At 35.5% G+C, this 23095-nt stretch overlaps 2 protein-coding genes across 3 annotated transcripts; one reads left to right on the top strand and one right to left on the bottom strand.

Annotated features, from left to right (window-relative positions):
• Nucleotides 1-6736: 6736 nt before the first annotated feature.
• Nucleotides 6737-18162, top strand: LOC110418809 (dentin sialophosphoprotein-like protein). Of its 2 annotated transcripts, none has more exons than XM_021431649.2 (10): nt 6737-7010; nt 9911-9968; nt 10109-10330; nt 10464-13072; nt 13232-13344; nt 13884-15803; nt 15997-16045; nt 16140-16387; nt 16494-16601; nt 17524-18162. In XM_021431649.2, the coding sequence occupies exons 2-10, from the start codon at nt 9956-9958 to the stop codon at nt 17756-17758; spliced, it is 5517 nt and encodes a 1838-aa protein (XP_021287324.1). In that variant the 5' UTR covers nt 6737-7010; nt 9911-9955; the 3' UTR covers nt 17759-18162. The 2 variants fall into 2 exon arrangements, with proteins under 2 accessions (XP_021287324.1, XP_021287325.1); XM_021431650.2 differs by having other exon boundaries at nt 10080-10330.
• A 1089-nt stretch (nt 18163-19251) lies between these two features.
• Nucleotides 19252-22870, bottom strand: LOC110418810 (uncharacterized). The gene is made up of 8 exons (XM_021431651.1): nt 22625-22870; nt 22434-22518; nt 22074-22115; nt 21509-21677; nt 20900-20952; nt 20554-20775; nt 19714-19760; nt 19252-19525 (listed from the first exon to the last, which is right to left on the bottom strand). Exons 1-8 carry the CDS (start codon nt 22828-22830, stop codon nt 19471-19473), a joined length of 879 nt encoding a protein of 292 aa, XP_021287326.1. The 5' UTR covers nt 22831-22870; the 3' UTR covers nt 19252-19470.
• Between the last annotated feature and the right edge of the window lie 225 nt (nt 22871-23095).

Below are 23095 nucleotides of genomic sequence, written 5' to 3'. Positions count from 1 at the left end.
GACTTGAACTTTTATTCTCTCTACCTTTTTGGACAATCTTAACTATCTCTACCAACTTCCTCTTTTGAAAATTATTAGAAGTAAAATAAATTCGTATTTCTTTAACTATGATACAAACTTAAATATATAAAAAAAATTTATTAGTTAAACTTGTAAACTAATAAATGTAAAATTAATTTATATTATTTGAACTATAATATAAACTTAAATATATAAAGACTCTGTTTGGTAACCGAAAAATAACTTGCTTAGGGAAAGATTTTTTCTGTGTAAAATATTTTATAAGAAAATTTAATATTTTCTGTTATTTGGATAAATTGTCAAAAATATTTTTTGTTATTTTGATCATCCCATGGAAAATTTTTTCTATCGTGGAGTTTTTGAATATTAAAATGACAAATAGAAGTTGATTACAAAATAATTATGCTATTTGCTTTTCACATTAAAATTAAAAATGCAAATGAAAATGGAAAAAATTAAAGCTAAATTTTTTTTTAGTCCTCAAATATAAAGTGTTTTTGGAAAGCCTTTCTTATAATTTTAACTGTTTTTAACTAAGAGACAAGATTTTGGGACAAAAATGTCCTTAATGAGAACTCCTTATATATGTGCATATTGGTGAAAATAAATCTATCTAGAATTTATTTCCTCTAATTTTGTTAAAAATAACCTCATATTGTAGAAAATGGCTTTTCTCATTTTTCAGATATTGCCGTAAACATAAATGCTGTGCATATTACATAACAGGTTTATTGAATGATCTTTTGATTCATGGCCAATGATAGAAAAGTGTTCAAACAAGTTTACAATTATTACACTATAAGTTAGCGAATGTTGAGTTTTTATGTTTTGTTTTTGAGTGAGTTTGTGATTTGAATACCATATTGATTGAGAATGTGGTTTATTGTTTAGTTGTTTAATGGCATTTGGGTTTAGTTTGAAGCTGTTGAAACCCCCATAGCCATTTGGCTCGAATATTGTTAGAATATGGAGAGAAGATAGGTATGGTAGAGCATGTAACAACGTAGGTATTTTATTCATTGCATATAACAAATAAGTCATTAAACTTGGCGTATAGCAAGTAAGAATATATAAGCATGATGTGTAACTGAATAATTATTTTTGTAAATGTCGTATAGCTTCTCTGAGATAATTGTTCATTGAGTGTAGCTCACATGTGCATTACTGTATTCTGTTGAAAATAGATTTCAGATGGTACGATAAGGTTGATGTTAAACTAAAAGAGGAACTGATCGTGATGAATCCAAAGCGTCAAGAATGATTTGAAACCAGAAATCTCTATTATTGTAGTGAATTGAAAGGAGGAAAATGTGAAACCAAAGGACGAACTGGTTGTGCTACAGCAGGCCATTTGTCATTTGTTACATATAGCATGTAACAACTATATTTCATGGCATGTTTAAAAATGTTTCACATAACACGCCATAAAGGAAATATGTAACACACCATGGTGAGGATATGTAACACGTCATAAATTTAAATAAAAAAAAAATTACAAACAAATAATACCCTTAAGGAAACCATTTGAAATTCTACGCCATGTATATTAATGGTAAGGTATTTAAAATGCTATCGCATTTTATTCATCCTTCCCAAATGATAGGGTCAAGTAAGAACTTTTAATTCATTCGTTATTCCCAAAGGTAAAAGTGTTCAACTTAGTTCTGAGCAAAGTTATAGATCACAACAACAATGTCGTTATTGCATAAAAAAGTCAATCAGTCTATGATGAATTTTCTTTTGTTTTGTGTTTTTTGTTGATTATGTTGCTCAATTTGGCATGTTGCATTTTGGGTTGTTTATGGGTTGTCAATCTATCAGTCAACATTTTAGAGGGTCTGCATAACATTTAACAATAATAAATTTCTTCTATCCAGTGTGTTTATTTGAGTGGGTTAATTGTTTTTAGGTGTAGCTTAGCATTATATATATGATGTTTAGTGTGTAAACTACATACTCAGCATGGCATAGCCTGTAACAACGTGGGTATTTCATTCATGACGTGTAATAAATAAGTAATTAAACTTGGTGTATAAGAACATATAGGCATGACGTATAACAATATTTTATTTGGTTTGTATAGTGTATAACAATAATAAATTTCTTTTATCTAGCTTGTTTCTTCGAGTGGGTTGACTGTTTTTGGGTGTAGCTTAGCATTATATGTATGACGTGTAGTGTGTATACTGCATACTTGGCATGGCATAATGCGCAACAACGTGGGTATTTCATTCATGGCGTGTAACAAACAAGTAATTAAACTTAGCGTGTAAGAACATATAGGCATAGCATGTAACAACATTTTATTTAGTCTGTATAGCATGTAACAATAATAAATTTCTTCTATCTAGCGTGTTTCTTCGAGTGAGTTAACTGTTTTTTATGTATCTTAGCATTACATGGGTGGCATGTAGTGTGTAAATCGCATACTCAGCATGGCATAGCACGTAACAACGTGGGTATTTTATTCATGCCGTGTAACAAATAAGTCGTTACACTTGACATGTAAGAACATATAGGCATGGCCTATAACAACATTTTATTTGGTCTGCATAGAGTGTAACAAAACTAAATTTTTTCTTTCTGGCATGTTTCTTTAAGTGGGTTAACTATTTTTAAGTGTATCTTAGCATTACATGTATGGTATGTAGTGTGTAAACCACATACTTGGCATGGCATATCATGTAACAACGTGGATATTTTATTCATGGCATGTAACAAATAAGTCATTAAATTAAGCATGCAAGAACAGCTAGGCATGGCGTGTAACAACATTTTACTTGTTCTGCATAGTGTGTAATAATAATAAATTTCTTCTATTTGGCGTGTTGCACATTATCAGTTAACTATTTTTAGGTTTAGCTTACATCTGTATAGGTGCTATGTTTTGTAGATGGAGGTTAGAGAGTACAATAACCTTGAAACTTCACTTGTTATGCCAAGGGAGAAGTGGGCCTTCAAGGTCTCCATTAACACTCATTGGAAGTGGTCGTAACTACAATACATAAACAAGATGCTTCTAGAGAAAGGGAAGTATGAAACAGTGAAGTGTACGTGTTTTGGTATGCTACTAGACGTCTATCCATAAGGCTTCTTTTGTGTTGGTCTCATGCAAAACATCATGGTTTGTTGAATCATTGAGCTCAAGTCAATGAACCATGAGTTATGATTTGCCATTGGCAAGAGTAAGGTGCGTTTATCAAAGTAAGAGTTCTGCCTTATGCCGAGCTAAAGTTTACCCTGTTGTTGAATTTATTCATACGATCGTATGAGGTAGTTTTTGATGGAATTCATGTTAGATACTGGAACATGTAGCAAAATGTTAAGCTGCATGAGTTGCTTGATATGTTTCGATAAGGTAAGTTTCAACAACTAAGAGACGCAACCAAGATAGCATTCATTTTGATCGTGAACAATATTTTATTTGGACAAGACTACTGAAGACGAGTGACGCCTTGGATTTTGGCATTGGCTGAGGACATTGACACTTAGAATGTTTTCCCCTAGGGTCACTATATTTGGAGGTTGACCGAGGACTACCTATTAAAGTGGTTCGCAGTTCCTTTGGCAACCTTGTAGAAGGATAATCGTTTATGCTACAACCTTTATAAATTTAAGTGAGTGATACAGGTACTGTCACATAACATTTTTCAAGTTTTTTTTTACATAAATATTTATAATGGCAGTCGTTTATCATTTAGGGTATTATAATGGTTAAAATTGACTTGCAATTCTGGGTAATGGAGGCGATTCCTACTTTTCGAAAATTAATTGCTCTCGCTCTTTCGAAGGACGACGTTTACCCATGTATGTGCAGATGGCATTGCAATCCAAAACTGAAGGACTTTTACAAGGCGGTTGAAAAGTTGGAGTCCTTTTAACAGGTGAGGCAACAACTACTAATTTTTCCTATTAATCTATAAACTATTATCAAAATAATAGTAATGTACGTATTTTGCAGTTGTGGGCACACAAAACCTGAAAGTCCACACTGGAGGAGGCCACATAGGAATATTGGTTGGACATAAATGTCCCTCTATTTAAAGGGCAGCAGTACATGCCAATAAGGCAAATGAAGGATTGAGTAACATGGGGTATTGATGAAAGAATAAAGAAGAGAAACCTAAAAGAGAAAAGAGCTGTTGGTCCCGTTAAATGGAGGAGCACCGTCATTTGTCAAAACAAGGAGCACTCAAGCCTTGAGTTAATAGAGCAAGGGGATAACCATGGCAATATGACTGAATTGCATCTTTCCCATGTCAATGAACAGACCCATACATTTCCATGTGCTCAACTGTCGATAGGATGTGTTGAGACCCATAGTGGTTCCAATCCGTTGGTTAAGATGATTCTTATGGTTTAAGTACAACAATTCTAGGTTTGACTATTGACTAACACATTAATCTTTGTGATTGCAGCTAAGCAAGGTGAGGAAAGTCGATGACGGCGTACTTCAATTTAATTTTCATTAAGCTTAATTAAAATAGTCTAATTAAGTTATGTGTCTATTTTGTAATGTTTTATAATTTGGAGGAGCTTATTGCAAAATTAAATTTAATTTTAACCTAGCTATATAAATCACATTTAACTATTTTTTCACATATGAAAAAAAAAGAGTTATTAGAAAAGAAAAAAAAAGTTTTGTCTTTTTATGCTACCACTTATTTTTTGAAGAAGAAAAATTGTTTTTAAAGAAAATTTTCAAGTATGTGATTCAGCCATGAAAAATGACAAATATTGTCCCCTTTTGTTAGCACAAAAGCATGGTTAAAATCTTTGTCATTTGCTGAAAAGTTTAAGTGAAATCGTGTGCATTACCATTGGAGGTTAAGAGCTTAATTGGTTAGGGTTCTTGCATGTTGTGGTATTCGTGGGTTGTATTGAGGAGATTGCTATTCTGATTAGAAGAGCGTTGATAAGGTTAGTTTATGATTTTATGTCTTTATATGCCATTCTATATGTTAAAATATTACCATATTGATCCATGAGTGGAGGTATGTTATATATATATATATATAAGTTTTAAATTTTTTTCTGCTGCATAATTTTGAGTATGCCATCCATAACTAAACCTAATAGAAAGAAGAAAATTCTGGAAGCAAGTTTCTATAAAAAGATGAAAATACAAAGAATATTTTGTAAAAATCCCAAAACGACCTCAACAAAAAGAACATAGTAAAAATAAAAAGATAGAAATAGCCTCAATAATTTTCAAATTACCTAAAATCCTAAACATAAAGTACAAAGAAAAAGTGAGTAGACCAAAATGGCATAAACCATTTACTAAAATACAAAATATGTACATCCTTAAAATTTTATACCATCGGAAAGACATATGATCATCTAAGATTTACCACAAACTCGAAAATGTCCTTCTCACTAATAATAACAAAAAACAAAAATCGATACTAAGTTCTTGTATAATTACTAAATACCATCTATATTTTGGACACATGTCAAACAATTACCAAGTTTAGAGACAAATTTTATATATAGTTATAGATTATAGATAATATTTACATAAGAAGCTTTTATTATTCTTTAAGTATTTTTCATAACTAACCTAAAAGATATTACATGTTTCTTCTCACATGTGTTTTTGTTCTTTTGTCTGGTATATAATCTTTGTTTTGGTAGAAAATTCATTATTATTTGGTAATTCATTCAAAAGTTTTGCATCTAACTTAAAAGGTTACTATTAGTTTACCAAATACAATTTTTTTTTCAATTTACAGTATTGATTAGATTAAATATAACTTATTTAAGAAATAAAATATTAATATTTTCACAAATTGTTATGTTAATAGAATATTAAGACTATAAATTTATCAACTTCTCGAATGTGATTATTTTAGTATTTTATACACAATGATATTTGACTTTTATGTGTTACCATTTATAATTATCACTAATTCTCAATGATTAATAATTATTAAAGTCATTCCAAATATGATGATATTAAATCACCCCATGACAATATTATTGTAGTAATAAATCACTCTGTTACACGACGGTTTTGAAAAAAATATTAAAATTTTTTTAATTAAAATATAAATAACATCATTGAAAAAAATTAACTTTTATATTCTAAATTTATCTTTTCTCTTTCTAATTTCCCATACAACAAAATAACATTTTTAAAAACTCCAATCGACATGACCTAAGAATGATAAAAACTCGATAAAATTCAATCTTGACTAGATTTAAATTTGAAATGATCCAATTGAAATTTATCAATTTGTCACCTTTAAATATAAAAATTTCAAATAATAGTTAGGTAGATTACTAATTTATATTTTAACTTTTTCTTTTGAGATATTTTTTTTATAAATTTCATTTTAGGATATCTAAAATTATAGTATTCTATATTGGCCAAAAAAGTTGTTACTTAATTATATTCAAAATTAGCTTTTCATATTTGATTATTTTAAAATTATATTTTCATATTTATTTAGTTCTGAAATTAAATTGTAATAACAAAAACAATTTTAAATCAAGGCCTTTTTCTTACTAATATTTAAATATTAAATTTGAGATGAAAAACATTTAAAGAGTAAGAAAACTTTTATGCAGATCGGACGGCCAGAACATCTTCAAGCGTCGGCAACACCAAATGATTCTCCACGTGTCCGGTTCTCCTTAGAGGACCGCCAAATTCCTTCTCGACCCTCACCCACTCTCCCAGTTCCCATTCTCCCTTCAACCTCTCCTCCCTTTCAGCTTCGACTCCAAACCTCAGATTCGTTCATCCAAACTTCACCTTCGGATCCGAACCTCATTTTTGCTCCGCTGTTCGTTGAAAATTTCGCACTATTTCGATCACTTTATCTCTCTCTCTCTTCGAGCTCAAAGAAAACACCCATTTCTGTCCCCGCTCTCTCTCTCTAAAAATCTCGTTCGGATGCAAACCCTAACCCTTCTCGCACAATTTTGACACTCTTAAGGGATCGATTTTTCGAGCTCCATTTCAAAGGCTTCTCCAATTCACTGTAAGTCCACTTCTGCTCTTTCTCTAGAAACCCTAAATGTCATATTCCTTCTATCTCTAGATTTTTTTTTTTAAATATTGAGGCTCTGAATCTAAGCTAGGGCTTTGGTGTTCTATGCCTCGGCTTTTGCGTTTTTTGTATTGTCGTTTTACTTTGGGATGGGAATTGGTTGCTGTCGTTTCGATCTTTTGTGGTTTTGGTTAGAAATGTGAGATTTTTATGGAATTTTTTAGTTTTAGTGCCTGTTTGGTTGCTGAGAAAATGGAGCATGCCGAGAGCCTTTTTCCGCGAGAGAATTGAAAATTTTAAATTGAGCAAAAGTTATAGTAGTTCTTTTTCTTTTCCTGCTATGTGAAAGGTTGTAAGCTTTTTTATGCAAATCTTTCTGTATTTATTTTTAATTTAGTTTCCCGCATTTCTCATTAAGAAGGGATTTATGCTTGTACTTCACATCTAGTATTTGCTTTGTCTGCTTCTTGAGTTTTTCTTTTTTTTTTTTTTTCTCTTTTGTGATATTTGGAGTTCATTGACCTCTATGGCAGCCTTTGATGCTTTGATCTTTACTTTTGGTAATGTTAGGTAGCCTTTTCTTTTGTCACTTGGCTGATGCTTGCCTGGTTTTATTACTAGCTTATGTGCTGTCTGGATCTTTATTTATTTGGTTTGTCAGACTGCCAGCTTCTGGTATTTATATCTGAATTTAGTGACAGTCAATTTACCTTTTATTTAGTTTCAATGATATGGAGCTTTTGTTTCATGTTGATTTGGGAGGATGCAACATAAATTGACCAGAAAATGAAGAAAACAGTGCCATTAGATTCCTATGGTGAGAAAATAAGAAAGGTTGTGATACAAGAACTTGCCTTCTATGATGAATTCACAGTAAAATCTTGTCACTAGATTTACTGTCAGAATGCTTGCACTCTTTAATAGGGGGCATTTGAGAATGTCTTTAAGATCAATAAGTATCTACAAATATTGTTCTTTTTCCAATTTATTTCCTTGGTCAAGACATTGTGTGATAAGCATTAGGAATGCAAGGGATCATGCACTGATGAAAGTCTGAACAACAGTAAAAATGTTTGTGAATTTATATTTTTGGTTTGGTTTCAATGGAGATGGTTGACATATATTAGTTAAGTGGAGGAGGATGTCAAGCTTTATGAGTTTTTGTTGCATTAGAATTTTAGACTGCTGGAAAAGGAGTCTTGGTTTTATAAGACAAAGTTTGTGTGGATATTCACATTGGTGTCTAGTCTGTGGATTATGAATATTTAAGGCATGGTCAGCTTTCTTTGCTGGGTTCTTCTTGCTCCACACAGGAAATATATTTCTGTCTCCTTTAGTCTCAGTAAATGTTTCATGAGATCCTGATTTACCCTTAACTTCTATATCTGGTGAGGCGTAGGTGGAATTTGATCAACTTTTGGCACAATTAATACCTTGTATTCTTTATTAAGTGCCCCAAAATGTTGATTTTTGATGGGAGATTATGATACAGGGTTTCATGGAAGCTCTAATTGCTGGTACTTGAGGTTGAAGCATCTATCTAGATACTTAAGTTCTTAGCTTGAGTTGTGCAGCAGTTGGAAGATAATCTTGCAAATAAGAATGAGCTACTCTTCAATAGCTAATCAGTTTTTTAGCTCTTGGTCCCTGTACTTGAGAGTTGGATTACTCATCTGTTCTCTGATTATGACTGTACCTATCAAGTTGAAATATTAGAACTTTTAAGGGTTAGCTGGGCATAAAGTTAATGCCCTCCTTGGATAGTTCTTGGAGATATCTCTTCAAACCATGGTAGATGGGCTTCAGTTGAAAGCTTGGGGACTGTTGTTCTGAAGTTTTTCTTACCTAGTATAACTAGATATGGGTGATGACAAACATGCGGAGAGGATCGGAATCATAAGATGACTAATTCAAAAGCCATAATTTTGGATGTAAGATTGCTTAGGATTTGGGGATGATCTGTGGAGTCAAATTTCAAAAAGATAATTGCTCAAAGAGAGAATTTCCTTAAACTACATTATTTGGATGCTCCATTCAGGGTGTACGGTTGGATACTAGAAAATGGACTATATTATGTTTCTTTAGGAGGATGAACCTCTTAAAAAATATTATTGTGATTCACTGTTGATGATCTAGAAGTTTCCTACAGGAGAGTGGAAGTTATTGTGTTATCAATGTGACATCTTTTGTTTCTTTACTAATAGATTAAGGAAAAATGATGAACATCAAGAATTTCTGTTCTACCAAGCAAGGGGAAAATTGAATGTTAATAAACTGTTTCTATTTTTTCCTCCAAAATAAAATAACCCTTAACATGATTCTTTTTTGCTCTGCCACACTAATTTCAATATTTTATATGAGAATGAAGGAGTAGACAAAGTACTGCTAGCTTTCAAATCAATAGTCTGTAGATGCAGGGTATGTTTATGTCAACTTTGATATGTCACTTTTAAAGTAGCAACTATAATATGATTGCTCAAGAACTATAATGATATAAATTTGTACCATTGAGAGTAAGCTCCCTTCTTGTGCTTTTTGTATTAACTAAAATTGGTTGCATATGGAGTTGAAGGTGTTTTGCATTCATTTTCAATAATCCTAGATTAAAAACTCCCTTGAATTTCAAAAATTGGTTTTCAAATTTTATATGGTTTAATAAGTACCTATGATATCTTGTATCCAACAAGTTGTATTGAAGCATATTAGGTTACTGTTCCATGCTGCTATTTCATTTGTTTTTGCTGGATACTTTTTTGGCTATTTTATACTTCTCACCACACCTTCCCTATCCCATCCGAAGAAAAGAAGGGTGGAAAATTTCTCATGCTGGGATGGTTGCTTAAACTTTTGTTTCCCACAAACAAATAATATGTTGTATTTTATGCATGCAGGATAAGGTTGAGTTTTGAAACGTGGCAACTGGGATGAATGCTTAAATGTCCAGAAGAGGTTTGTTTCTAATTACAGTTGGATTTAAAGAAGTCAAATTCATATGATTGTCTGCTCTCTAATGGGATTGCAGGGATGTCAAAACTTTAACTTAATTCTTATTTCTTGTAGGTATTAATTTTCTTCTCACAAAATTTTAGCTGCTGAATATTTTTGGCTCGGATTATCTATGCCTGGCAACGAAGTTGGAGATAGGATCCATAATTTCCTTGGCCAAGAGAGTTTCTCCCAGGGCCAGCATCAATCACAGGTTATTGACGGTACCTGGCCTGGTTTAAGTAACAATCTGTGGGTTGGAAGCCAGAGACAAGTTGGTGGACCTCTTGTTTCCAGTTTGAAGAATTTCAGTGTAAATCAATTAGGTAATAATTGAGACATCTTTTTGTTTAGTTTCTAATTGCTTTTGTTACAACAGTTATAGTGATGCGATTTTTGTTGTGAGATGCTTCTAAACCACAGTTTAGTTGACCTAATTATATTTTCTTTTGGCAAAAGCTGAGTCTGACAGAGGACATGGTGGTCAGTCTTCAAGCCTGCAGCATGGCCTGAGCTTCACTCAATCAGCTTTTAGGCCTGAAATTGCCAGAAGTCAATCACAAAACCAACCACCATTTGTAAATGGCTATATGCAAGGGCATCAGTCTTTCCAGGCAAGGCAGGGTGAAACAAACTTTTTGGGAGTGGATACAGCATCTAGAGGCTTATCGGCTCTTGATTCACAGATAGGAAACGGCCCTGATCTTCATAAGAAAAATTCATTGAGGTTGGAATCTAATGAATCTCCAGTAAATTATGATTTTTTTGGAGGGCAACAGCAAATTAGTGGACAGCATCCTGGCATGATCCAGCCTTCGCCAAGGCAGCAGTCGGGGATGACTGACGTGCAGCTATTACAGCAAAATGCTATGCTGAAGCAAATGCAAGAATTTCAGAGGCAGCAACTTCAGAAGCCACAGTTTCAGCTACCGGAAGCAAGGCAGTTGAGCTCTTCGAATCAGGTTTCCTCTGTTGTAAAGCAGGGATCGGGTAGCCTTTCTCCAGCTCCAATCAATGGTGTTCCTGTCCATGATGCTTCAAGTTATTCCTGGCAGCCTGAGCACATATCACCAAATGCAAATTGGCTACAGCATGGTGCCTCTCCAGCCATGCTGGGATCCTCCAGTGGATTTATGTTTTCCCCTGAGCAAGGCCAGGTGCGTTTGATGGGTTTGGTTCCTCAACAGGTTGATCCATCGTTTTATGGGATCTCGACCAGTGGTGCAAGAGGAAATCCATATCAATATTCTTCTGTCCAAATGGATAAGCCTATAATGCAGCAGGTGCCAGCCGGCAGTAATCCGTCTCCCGGTAATCAGTATGCTATGTTTCCAGATCAAGTTGGCTTGCAAGATGGAGCTTCAGTTTCTAGACAGGGTGATCAGGGTAAAAATATGTTTGGTGCTGCAGTTGGTCAAGGTTTAAATAGTGGATTTCATTCAGAAAACTTGCAGCAAATGACTATCCAGCCAAAAAATGCACTGATGCAGGAGTCTCGTGGGAGGCAAGAACATCCTGGTCCATCAGAAACATCCCTGGAGAAGTCAGTGATTCAGGCTGCCCCCTCTGCGAATGTGGCTACGCTAGATCCAACTGAAGAAAAGATTTTGTTTGGGTCAGATGACAGTGTATGGGATATCTTTGGAAAGAGTGCGAGCATGGGCTCAGTGTTGGATGGTACAGACTCTTTGGGGCCATTTCCGTCTGTGCAAAGTGGAAGTTGGAGTGCTCTTATGCAGTCAGCCGTAGCAGAAACATCTAGTAATGATATAGGGGTACAGGAAGAGTGGAGTGGTTTGGGTGTGCAGAATAGTGAACCTCCAAGTGGGAGCATGCAATCATCAATTGTCAATGATGGCAGCAAACAGCAATCAGCTTGGGCTGATAACAACTTGCAGAATGCCTCAACGCTGAACTCCAAACCTTTTCCCATGTCTACTGATGCCAATAACAATCTTGATTTTTGTAGTGTTCCTGGGGTTGAGCAGTCAGGAGTTCAGACTGCAAATGAACAGACTGGGAGAATGCAGAATGATTTGTCTCAGAGATTTGTTCAGCAGTTAACAGAAGAAAGAAGCAAATGGTTAGATCACAGTCTTCTACAAAAGCCTGTAGCTGAAAGTGCTCAACACTTTGGAAATGTTGCTCAATCTCCAGATATGCAAGTAAGTCCTAAGAACATTTCAGGTCACCAACAAGGCATAGCAGTATATAATCCTCGTGGTCTGTCGCACAATAAACCAAATGGTTGGAACTTCATTGAGTCTGCAACACATAGTGGTGGTGCCATATCAAAAAATCAGGATACTGAAAGCTTATTGCAACCTTCTCAGAATAGTGATCAGAAAGGTGCCATGAATGATGAGAGAGGTCATGGTTCTGGTCTTGGTCATCCTGTTCCTGATACAAATATTGAATCAGGGAATGTGAATTCTGGCTTGGGAAGCCCTCAGGTAAATAGGGAAGGTTCTGATCTGAATAATTTTGCTGCAATTACAGATTCAGGCATGAGAAGGGTCACCAAGGAAAGCTGCCGGCAACTTCCAAACAGCAATAATCTTAATCTCTGGAAAAGTGTTGATTCTAAAGGAAACTCTGGACTAAGCAGGGTTCCATCAAAATATCAGCAAAATCAGGATAAGGGCCCTCAAACTTTTGATTCGACAGGAAATATTTGCTTGGACAAGGGAGCATCTGTAACAAATATCTTGGATAACCCCAATGTCAAAGAAACTTCAAATGACAGTTTCCGGTCAAACTTATCCCACCATACTTACACTGGTGGCATGAGAGACAATGTCTGGTTGGATGCAAATGATCCACGGGGAGGAAAACAGAAGTCATCTGTTCATGTTAGTCGTAAGCCTTCTGGAAATCGTAGATTTCAGTATCATCCTATGGGGAATCTGGATGTGGAGGTTGAACCTTCTTATGGAACTAAAAGTGTCACACATTCACTGGCAATCTCCCAACATGTTTCTCAAGGTATGAAAGGTCATGACCAAGGATATTTTGGGCAGTCGAAATTTACTGGTCATGCTGTTGGAGAGTCAACAGAAACTGAGAAGGTGATTTTTTTGTTTGGCCATATATGTAAACAGTGTGAAATTGCCAGCTGTTTTTTCTCTGTCCTGTTTACCCTACTGATAGTTTCTTTTTTTTTTGAAAAAAATATGAGGCCGTTGGAAGACTTAAAACATTTTTTTCATTAATGTTCTGTATATTAGGGTCGTTTGCCTGGCATTCAAGTAGATGGGGTACCTTCCAAAAGCTCAAACCCTGATTCTGCACCTGACAGATCTTTTGGTGGTTTCGTGCCAAACAAGACAGCTCCAATGAGGTAGTTGGATATTTGTAGTTCTGAATATTTAGCTTGAAATATATTGCTATTCTAACTTAGCTATAAAAAAAATTCTTTTGGGTTGTTAAATGCAATGATTGTAAAAACTTATTCATTAGCATTAGATATTTCATGGTTGAAATCTGATTTTTATTTGGTGGGATAAGGTCCATATTTACCACTCTACTTAGGGTGATGGGTCAAATTTGCCACTCATCTTTGAATACATACAATTTTATCATTGTACTTTTTAATTTGGTTAAAAAATGGTCAAAAAGTAATGTTAAAAAAATATTCTGTTAAGAAATGAAAGAATATTTGGACTTATGATCAGTTTGAGTGAAATTTAGGAAGTACGGTGGTAAAATTGCACCTGTTCGAAGATGAGTGGTAAATTTGATCCATCACCCTAAGTGGAGTGTTAAATTTAGACCTTATCCCATGTTTGGTCATGCCGACACTCCTGCTTTCCTTATTATATTGTTATGCTGCTTTCCTTATTTATTTTCTATTGGTGCTGAATATTCCAAAATTTGCAGTCAAAATATGCTGGAGCTTCTTCAAAAGGTCGATCAGCCTAGTGAACGTGGTACTGCAACACACTTAAGCTCTTCTGAACGCAATCAATCATCTGAAATGCCAGATGCAGAAACTTCTGATGGATCGGTGGGCCAGTTTCAGCATAATAGGCCTTCTGCTTCTCAAGGTTTTGGTTTACAACTAGGTCCCCCATCTCAAAGGTTTCCCATTCCAGATCGCGCAATTTCATCTCAGAGTTCTCCGCAAGGAGTTAATTCTCTAAATTCAGTTCATGTCTCTTCTGAGGTAGGAAGGAAGGGTCAGACATGGTTGGGTCCAACAGCTTCTGTTCAGCCCTCAACTCATGGACCGCTCCAGGGAGAAATTAGCGATAATATTTCAAATGTCTCTGGTCAAACCAGCAATAAAACGTCACAATATAATATCCAGGTCAATGTTTCTGCAGGTTTCACCTCTGATTATCCTTATTTAAAAAGTCATCTTCAAAACCTGCATGTTACTGGTGTGGCTAGTCGGGTAACACCAAATGAATCGGTCAATGCACCTTTTGGTGGGTTGGCATCTCAGTCGAAGCAGGCTGATGACTCTTGTGAGAGAGCTCAAACTAGTCAATTGGGAAGGAAATCAGCACGTCACATACCCAAAATTGCTCCAGATAATGACCTTGCTTCTTCTTCAGAGACTTCTTGGCCAAGTAGTAGCAACCAAAACCATGCGAGGGACCCAGGCCAGCAGTTTCCAGTGTTGGAGGCTATGCCAGCTTCCCAACCTTCTGCTCCATCTGAATCTTTACAGCAAGGTGCTTTTACCAAAATTTTGCCTAATGTATGGACCAATGTCTCAGCCCCACAACATCTATTGGGAGCCCAGTCTTCTCGGTCCTCGCAAAATTTGTTTAAGTCCCACCCTCAGTCAAATATTAACTCAGAAACAACTCTTCCTGGAATAAAGAAGCTAGATGATCAAATTGCCCGGGCTGTAGGGAGTGGTGGCCAATCTGGGTTTCCTGCAGGCTCTGCTAAACCACAAAGCTTTGTTGGAGAAGAGCAACCAGCAAAAGCCCAGCAGGTATTGCCTGAGAATGATGCCAGCCAAAATCCTGCAATTACACAAAGAGACATTGAAGCTTTTGGCCGTTCTTTAAGACCAAATAGTTCTGTACATCAGAACTATTCATTGTTGCATCAGGTGCAGGCCATGAAAAATACAGAGATTGATCCAAGTAGTAGGAGTGTCAAAAGATTTAAAGGTCCAGACTCTGTTTTGGATGCTCAGCAGCAGGTAAGTTCCCAAGGAGCGGAGCAGTTATCCTATGGATCTGATACTATGATGAGAGATACTCCAATTAATCGTCCATTAGTTCCTTCTGGGGATCCTAAGATGCTAAGCTTTTCATCAAGCACTGGAGATAACTGTGAGGCACATTTATCTTCTAATGACATCCTGGCATTTGCTCGGAATGATTCCCAGCATTTCCCCAATGGTAATAATTCATCTGCTAATCTCAGGGGTGAACACTCTCAGATCAGTCCTCAGATGGCTCCATCCTGGTTTGATCGGTATGGAACATTTAAAAATGGGCAGATGTTGCCTATATATGATGCGCGCAAAATTGCCATGCTGAAGGCTACAGAAAAACCCTTCATTGTTGGTAGGCCGTCTTCTGACAATCTGCATGCTCTTCATTCAAGTGAGCAGGTTAATGCTGCTGCTGATGCTAGTCAGCTGGATAATACCCAGCAAAGCTCAAACCTCATGCCGATACCAAGTGAGCACATATCCCCTCACTCACTGCCTCCTGATATTACAAATCAGAATTTGGTTGTTGTGAGAGCAAAGAAGCGTAAAAGTATGACATTTGAGCTTCTACCATGGCATAGAGAAATGACACAGGGTTCTCAAAGGCCTCAGAACATAAGGTGATTGGAATAAGTATCCCATTTTCTTCAATTATTTTTAACAGTATACATTTCAATGACCAAAGCCACTAAAAAGTTTCCCAAGAATAATTTGCTAATATGCAAAAAATAGTTGCCATCTTGACTTTTCTCTCACTATTGTTATGCTTTTCATCGTTTTTGGAATTATATTGAAGTTTTCTGTTAATCACAGTGTGGCAGAGGTGGGATGGGCCCATGCAGCAAATCGATTGATTGAGAAGGTATGTTCAGTGTTCAACTGTCTTACTTTGATCTTATGTTATTCCTTCTTAGAACTCTGATGGTCTTAGCTGAAGGACATTGATATAATCACAGGTTGAAGATGAACCTGAAATGATTGAAGATTGGCCTCCAGTGCTAAGATCAAAAAGAAGGCTTATCTTGACAACACATCTTATGCAGCAACTACTTTGTGCTCCTCCAAGAGTAGTTCTTTCTGCAGATGCTAGTAAAAACTATGAGACTGTGGCCTATTTTGTTGCCAGATCAGCCTTAGGAGATGCATGCAGCACAGCATATATACCTGAAAGTGATACTGCTGTTCCTGCTGACTGTGGAAGCACGTAAGAACTTGTAAATGTGTTTTCACTGGCTCTCATCTGAGAATCTTTGTTGTTAGTAAGCTTACTATCTTCTAATATATTATTTTTTTTATCAATTTGCTTTTAGCATCTCTGAAAAGTTTAAGAAGTCAGAGAGAAATGGTAATCAGTCCATCTTAAAGGCTGCAGAAGAGTTTATCATCAGAGCAAAGAAGCTGGAAAATGATTTACAGAGGTAAACTGACGTCTAGTTTTACCAATATATTATAGCATAATCTTGTCTTCTGCTAGTCTTTCTTAACATTGTTATTAATGTGACCATTCAAGTTGTTTATGGATTTTGAATTTCAATGTTTCATGGTAAGAACTTCCCCTTGCAGGCCTCGCATTAAGTTTGATTTTATTGTTGTCTTAGGGGTGTCAAGGTGTTATAATATCCGTTAATTTATTGGTAATGAGGCTGATATGGCTCTTAACTGAGCAGAATTACACTGAATGATCTACTTGTCACATCCACGGATAGTATTAGTTTCACATTTCTGTTCTTAGTATTTCCCCAGCATAGGCTCAATAATCCTTTGGATTTGAGATTGAGGAGCATTCTGCCTGTTGAAAGTATGGGCTGATAGTTGTTTTTCATGTATCATATAATTATAAGCCTCCATTTTACTTAAAATCGTAGGAGATGATTTTAGCTGCAGGATGATTACTGTTCTTCTAAGATGTTTTCTTTTGTTGTTCTTGTATTATGTTCAAGTGTGTAAAGCTGCTTGTTTGATAGGATCAATTAAGGTTATGACTTATAGATAAATACTTGGTTAACTAGGAAAAATAACATTTGAAAGCTGCTGGGCACTAAAGGAAATTTGTGTGATTTTTGGTTCTAGTAGAATGTACAAACTGCTATTAAGTTGCAACTTAGTATTTGCTGTGAGCTTTGTAAAATGAGTGGTGAATCCAGGTGGATTGATTTACTATACATAAAAGGAGATTTTTTTGCTTTGATTTGAATCATGTTGGACTGTGCCTCTATTTATTTGCTTACTTTTTAGGATTTTTTCATTCCTTTGGTTGCCCCCATTGGTTGTTTTGCCCTAAGCTCTTGTTATGCTTAACCCAATTGTCTTGTCTTGTAATATTTCATCATTGTTATGCAGTCTGGACGAGAGAGCCTCAATCTTGGACTTAAGAGTGGAATGTCAGGATCTAGAGAAGTTTTCTGTCATCAATCGTTTTGCCAAGTTTCATGGCCGGGGGCAAGCTGACGGGGCAGAGACCTCATCATCCTCTGATGCAATTGTGAGTGCTCACAAATTCTTCCCTCGGAGATATGTTACTGCACTACCGATGCCCAGGAATCTCCCTGATAGGGTACAATGTCTTTCACTTTGATCATTAATTAATTGATTTTTCCCTTTTTTTTGGCCAATTGTCTTCTTTATCCCTCATGCTTCTCTGGTCCAATTCCTTCCAACTTAAATATTGGCACTTGCTCATAATTGAACCACACAAATGGAAATGTAGGAGAAGAATGTCTCCTTAAAGGCAGTGGAGGATCTTAGATCTTTTCAGTGTAGGCCATTGATGTCATATTCTTGAGAAATATAAGTTGGTCTTTGTATACTTGTTTGAAAATCTTGAGAGAAAGTGAGGTGCCCCGTGATTTTTCGGTAAATGGGGAGAACAGAAGAGCATTCAGATTTTTCAACAGATAGCTGAATTTTCAGGTAATTAAATGTATTTATTCAGCCTTTGGATGCGTTCCATTCATAAGTAAAGGGTTTTTCCTTTCTCCTCGTCTCGTCTTTCCTATCTCAGACTGAATGGGGCTGGGGTTTAGGAATTGCTGATGTTTACAATATAATGAGCCGAAGCCTTGAATGGGTTATATAAGCTATGAATTTTAGTTTAGGCTATTTCTCTGTTTCAATTATATATTTGGTACTGGTGATGCATTCTTTCTCTTTGCCTCGTAAATTAACAGGAAACGAAACGGTCAAGGATGTCCATGTTATTGGTTTTTGGAAAGCACACTTTATGTTAATAATTTCATTTCATGCCTTTAATTGAGAAGTTAAAAGTTGCAAGTTGTGTGGTGAAATGGGCTTGGTTCAATGTAGAAATTGTAATTTTTATACCTTAAAATGCCATTAGGTATTGAATGCGAAATTGTAATTATTTAATTCATTTAGAAGTAAAATATATAATAATTTAGTGACACAGGACAACTTTTCTTCAACCTACTTAATTTCCTGTTGTGTTCAATCTTGAAACAAGTTCATGGTGAAGGTTGAGAAACCATAGTCAATTTGGACAAAAAAAAAAAAAAGAAAAAGAAGGGAAACCGAGATCCATATCAGATGCACAGAAAACAATTCAGTTATGATCATGAACTAGAAAAGAATTTCTTTTCGAGTTTCATCAATGTAAGCAGTTTAAAATATTTATATTGCTGTTCAAGGATTTTGGTTTCTGTGGTTGTATCAAAGAGTTGGAATTCTTTTATTTGTATATTTTAGTATTAATATCCAAATCTGCAACGACATTAAGATATTAACTACTTAACATGAAAAAGGCCAAACCTAAGCCAACCTTGATTTGATCCTTACTTAAACCAACGTTAATCTTGACCCTAACTCAGACCAATCTATCTATCATCATATTCGAATTTAATTTAGACCTTGTCTGCTACCATCACCACCCCATTAGCCAAATGTTCACTGATAGCCAATACCGTATGGTTTGAATTTTTGGTTTTGTGCTGCTAATTGAGGAATTAGACAATCAGAGCAAACTTGAGATTTTGAATTTGTAGGTCTTTGGCTTGAATCTCTGATAGGGGAGGGCGGAAGTTCACATGTATAAAAATGAACAAGAAAGACTGATACAATTAAAGATAATTTGATTTAGCCAATCAGCCCTCTGAAAATCATTTGCTCATGCATGCATCTGTCATGAAATTGCTCCATCGGTGTTAGAACTAAATAGCAGACTAATACTTCTTTCATGGCACCTAACATCTTCTATTAAGGTTGAGCTTCAAAAATTGCACAACAAGATTGGTATGCTACCTATTCTGATGGTTCTTAGACAACATAAGGAGTTTATGAGAGGGAAATATGCATTTCCTCCCCAGTCACTGCAAATATTTCATCCACCCTGGCAAGGAAAAAAATAAAAAAAAAAAGAATATTAAAACTTTTGTACCTATTTGTTACTCAGCTGCAGTATGGAAGTAACATATCTAGTTCATGCGTATTTACAAAGTGAAGTGTATGCATGCTTCCATGGGCATGTGCATGTGCATGAACAATTATGGAAAAGTTACTCTCAAATTCCATCATTACCTATGAACATCTATGTTCACCTCAGCAAGCCAGGTTGTAATATACACCTGCAATGAAAACTAGAGATATTAGAATGATTAGCTTTAATATTTATTTATTCATTACATTAATTAGAAACATTTAACTCCAAAGAATGTTGCGTGCCAGCTTTTAGGATCTAACAAGGAGGATTTGGATTTAATCTCCTACTTGACAGTGGAGTATAGCTTCTCCACTACTCTCCAATCATCAACATCAACAAACGGACAAAAAATTGCATTTGCGGTATAGTTGAACTATCACTAGAAACAGCAGAGAGGGGCAACGAAAGAAGAAGACAAAAAAAGGAAAAACCCTTCACTTATTATTCCCTGCAGCACATATGGGACCTCCAGTATATTAAACACTATAAAATATGAGCTAACAAGAGAAACCAGTTATTAAATCCTAAGCTCTGGAGTTAGTTTTTGATCCATAGTGGACAGTCACTCCATGGGTCTGTAAACATCTCAGTGTTTTGGCATATTCACTTCTATTTACCAAGAAACGAGAATTTATTCATGCGTACAAGTGTAGGCAACGATTTCAAGTTGCACCTCCAAAAACCAGCAAATCTTTCTCTGCCCCCTCTATTGCTACTGGATGCTGAAACACTTATGCACAGTGTACGGTATAAAACAAAAGAACATCTATAATTTTGCTAGGTTGCATTAGAGATGCAATGGTGCATCATGAAGATAGCAACTGACCTATTTGTGATCTTTTTGCTAGTGGATGCTACAGCTTAAGAGAGACCTTATACAGCATAGACAAATGAGTCTATGTATTTTCAACATATTAATTAGTATAATGGATCAGCACCTGCAAGATTTCATGGTCTGGATGACGACTGCTTTGAAAAGCTGGCATATCAGATTTGCAATCCTTCAGTCTTGGATGGACTGGCTCAGATGTTTCTTCAGAATACAAGTTGCATACTTTCAGATCACTAAATTCTCCAGGGTAAAGCTCATCAGACCAGCACAACCGATTGACTTGGGAAACTTCACAACCGATAGACAGTAACTCTAATAGAAGAAACCGCTGTGCAATGCAAAAGGTAATGCAGGATATAAGGGATGGCAACACTAACAAAGAAATATGATAGAAAACACATTCGAATCATGTACAGGTTGTACGTATTGTAGAACAAGCCTATTCCATATACCTTCAAACTTAGTTCCAACTTGAACATCCGACTGAGCTCTTCAGCTGATTTTTCTGAGATCATTCCAAGATCATAATTACCCAAATGAACTGTATATATATAAACTCATGCATATAATATTATGAAGTCTCTCAGATTACCAAATTAACCTGCAATTTCACTGACAAACATATCTTATATGACTTTGCATGACTCTAGTAATGCTCCAATCCAATATATAAAGATTAAGCTTCAATAAGTATACAAATCTCTTTTCAAAAAAATTAAGTATACAAATCTAAGATTGTTGGGGTCGATCACTTATCCTCATTCTTAATTTTTTTTTTCATACCTTATACCTTCTCTTTGAAAACTTAGTCTAAATTTACTTCAAAACCATGCTCAGGAATTAATTTGAAAAATTCATATGCACTCAATAAAAAGAACGAGCCCTTAACAGTGACATGAAAAAGGATGAACAATATTATCTCCCATTATATAAGAATGATGTTTTTCCAATGAAATACATAGATGCTGATGGTCTTAATTTTGAATATTTGCATGGTTATACAATCCTGAAACTCCACAAAAGCTATATGTGGCATCAATGAATTCCGATTAAAGCCATACCAAAAGAAGAGATTGACCAAAATCTGAAGACTGCAATTCCACCACAATCACCAGTGTCATTAATGTCCTCACTAGAGCTGGAAAATTGTACAAGTGAATTACTGCTGGCTACTTTGAGAAAAGATCTCATGGATTTACTAGCATTGACCATGTGCATTACAACAGCCACCTGCAGTCAACTTATCACCAGAAAAAGGGTAAATACAGTTGCACAAAACAGAGAATGACTTTAAAGACTCCCAGATGTTTAGCCAGTGGAATTGATACCACAACCAAAGTTTAGCAGTTCCTAGGAAATTAGCAGCTATAACACCTTCCAACAACTTTTCTTCAGTGAATTAAAGTGCAGTTAAGACTATACATATGTGTGTGTATGTAAGTATGTATACATATGTTTACACATGTTTAGCATAGATATGTAACGATGGATGTTTGATACAACACATAGAAACAGTCAAGTTTGATTAAATATATGTGAATACCAGACAGTTGTCATTTTGGAACCTTAGATGGTATATGCATGTTCCAGTAAGATGCCTTTAGTAAAGGCATAAAAATTACATACCATGTCCTTGTAAGATGACAAAAATTTGCTGCGATGAAGCTCCTATAAGAAAGATATTTCATTAGTACTATACTACTATAAATATGAAAGGGTATTTTGCATGTTTCTCATACCAATAATTCCTATGGGTGAAATATGTTTTATGTTTTTAAATTCATTATATTTTGCTTATAAAACCAAAACAACTAAATTTCATTCACAAGACACCAAGTCACAGATAGGCTTATAGAAAAACTCATAAAACTCAAGCTACAGCAAGATCACCTCTTTCTTGTCCTTAGAATGAAACATTAGCATGATTTAACAGAAAAGGAAATGAAAGAAAAAAATTAATGAAACTAAGGTGTATAAATAGCATACTTGCTGCTCAAATAACTTGAAAGAAGCTTTATTTCGAATATCTGGCATATCCTTTAAAGCACCGAGCTCCATCAAAGGCATGTATCTAAGTTTAGCATAATCCAAAAAGTCAAATTAACGAAAAAAAAAAGAAAAGGAAGAAGATATACAATCAATAATTCGGGGAAAAAAATAAAAATTGGGGTTTTTACTTTTGAGATAAATAAGCGTTGACGAGAGAAGTAGCGTGAGTTCTGGCAGAAGAGGAAGAAGAGAGCCATTGTTGGCGGTTAGAGGCCATTTTGGACCATTGGTTCCTTAGGTTGCGTTGCGCAGCTATTCTCCATTGCCTTGCCAAAGATGGAGGTGGCATTGGGGAAGAGCTCGAGCTTTGTGATTTTGGCTCTGGAGTTTCCATCTTCCAGTCCAGGGTTTCAGTTCGATAACGGTCCCGCCGTTGTTACAAAGCTTAGCCTAGGTCATTGCCTGGTTGGGCCGGATTAACGTGGCAGGTCCTACCCGGACCAGCTTTAACAGGCCCAAGCCCAAGCTCAACGTCAGAGTCAGTGGGTTGTATGTATTGTCAAAAATTAAACATCAGTAATGACCATTAAATATTTTGATTTTGTTTGGTTAAAAGACTTATCCAGTCTTTGTATTTTTTAATTTTATTTAATTTAATT

Source organism: Theobroma umbraticum, unplaced genomic scaffold (genome assembly GCF_002168275.2).
Source record: "Theobroma umbraticum cultivar Fairchild unplaced genomic scaffold, ASM216827v3 scaffold_50.0, whole genome shotgun sequence".
NCBI lineage: Eukaryota > Viridiplantae > Streptophyta > Magnoliopsida > Malvales > Malvaceae > Theobroma > Theobroma umbraticum.
This window is presented reverse-complemented; position numbering and strand designations above follow the sequence as displayed.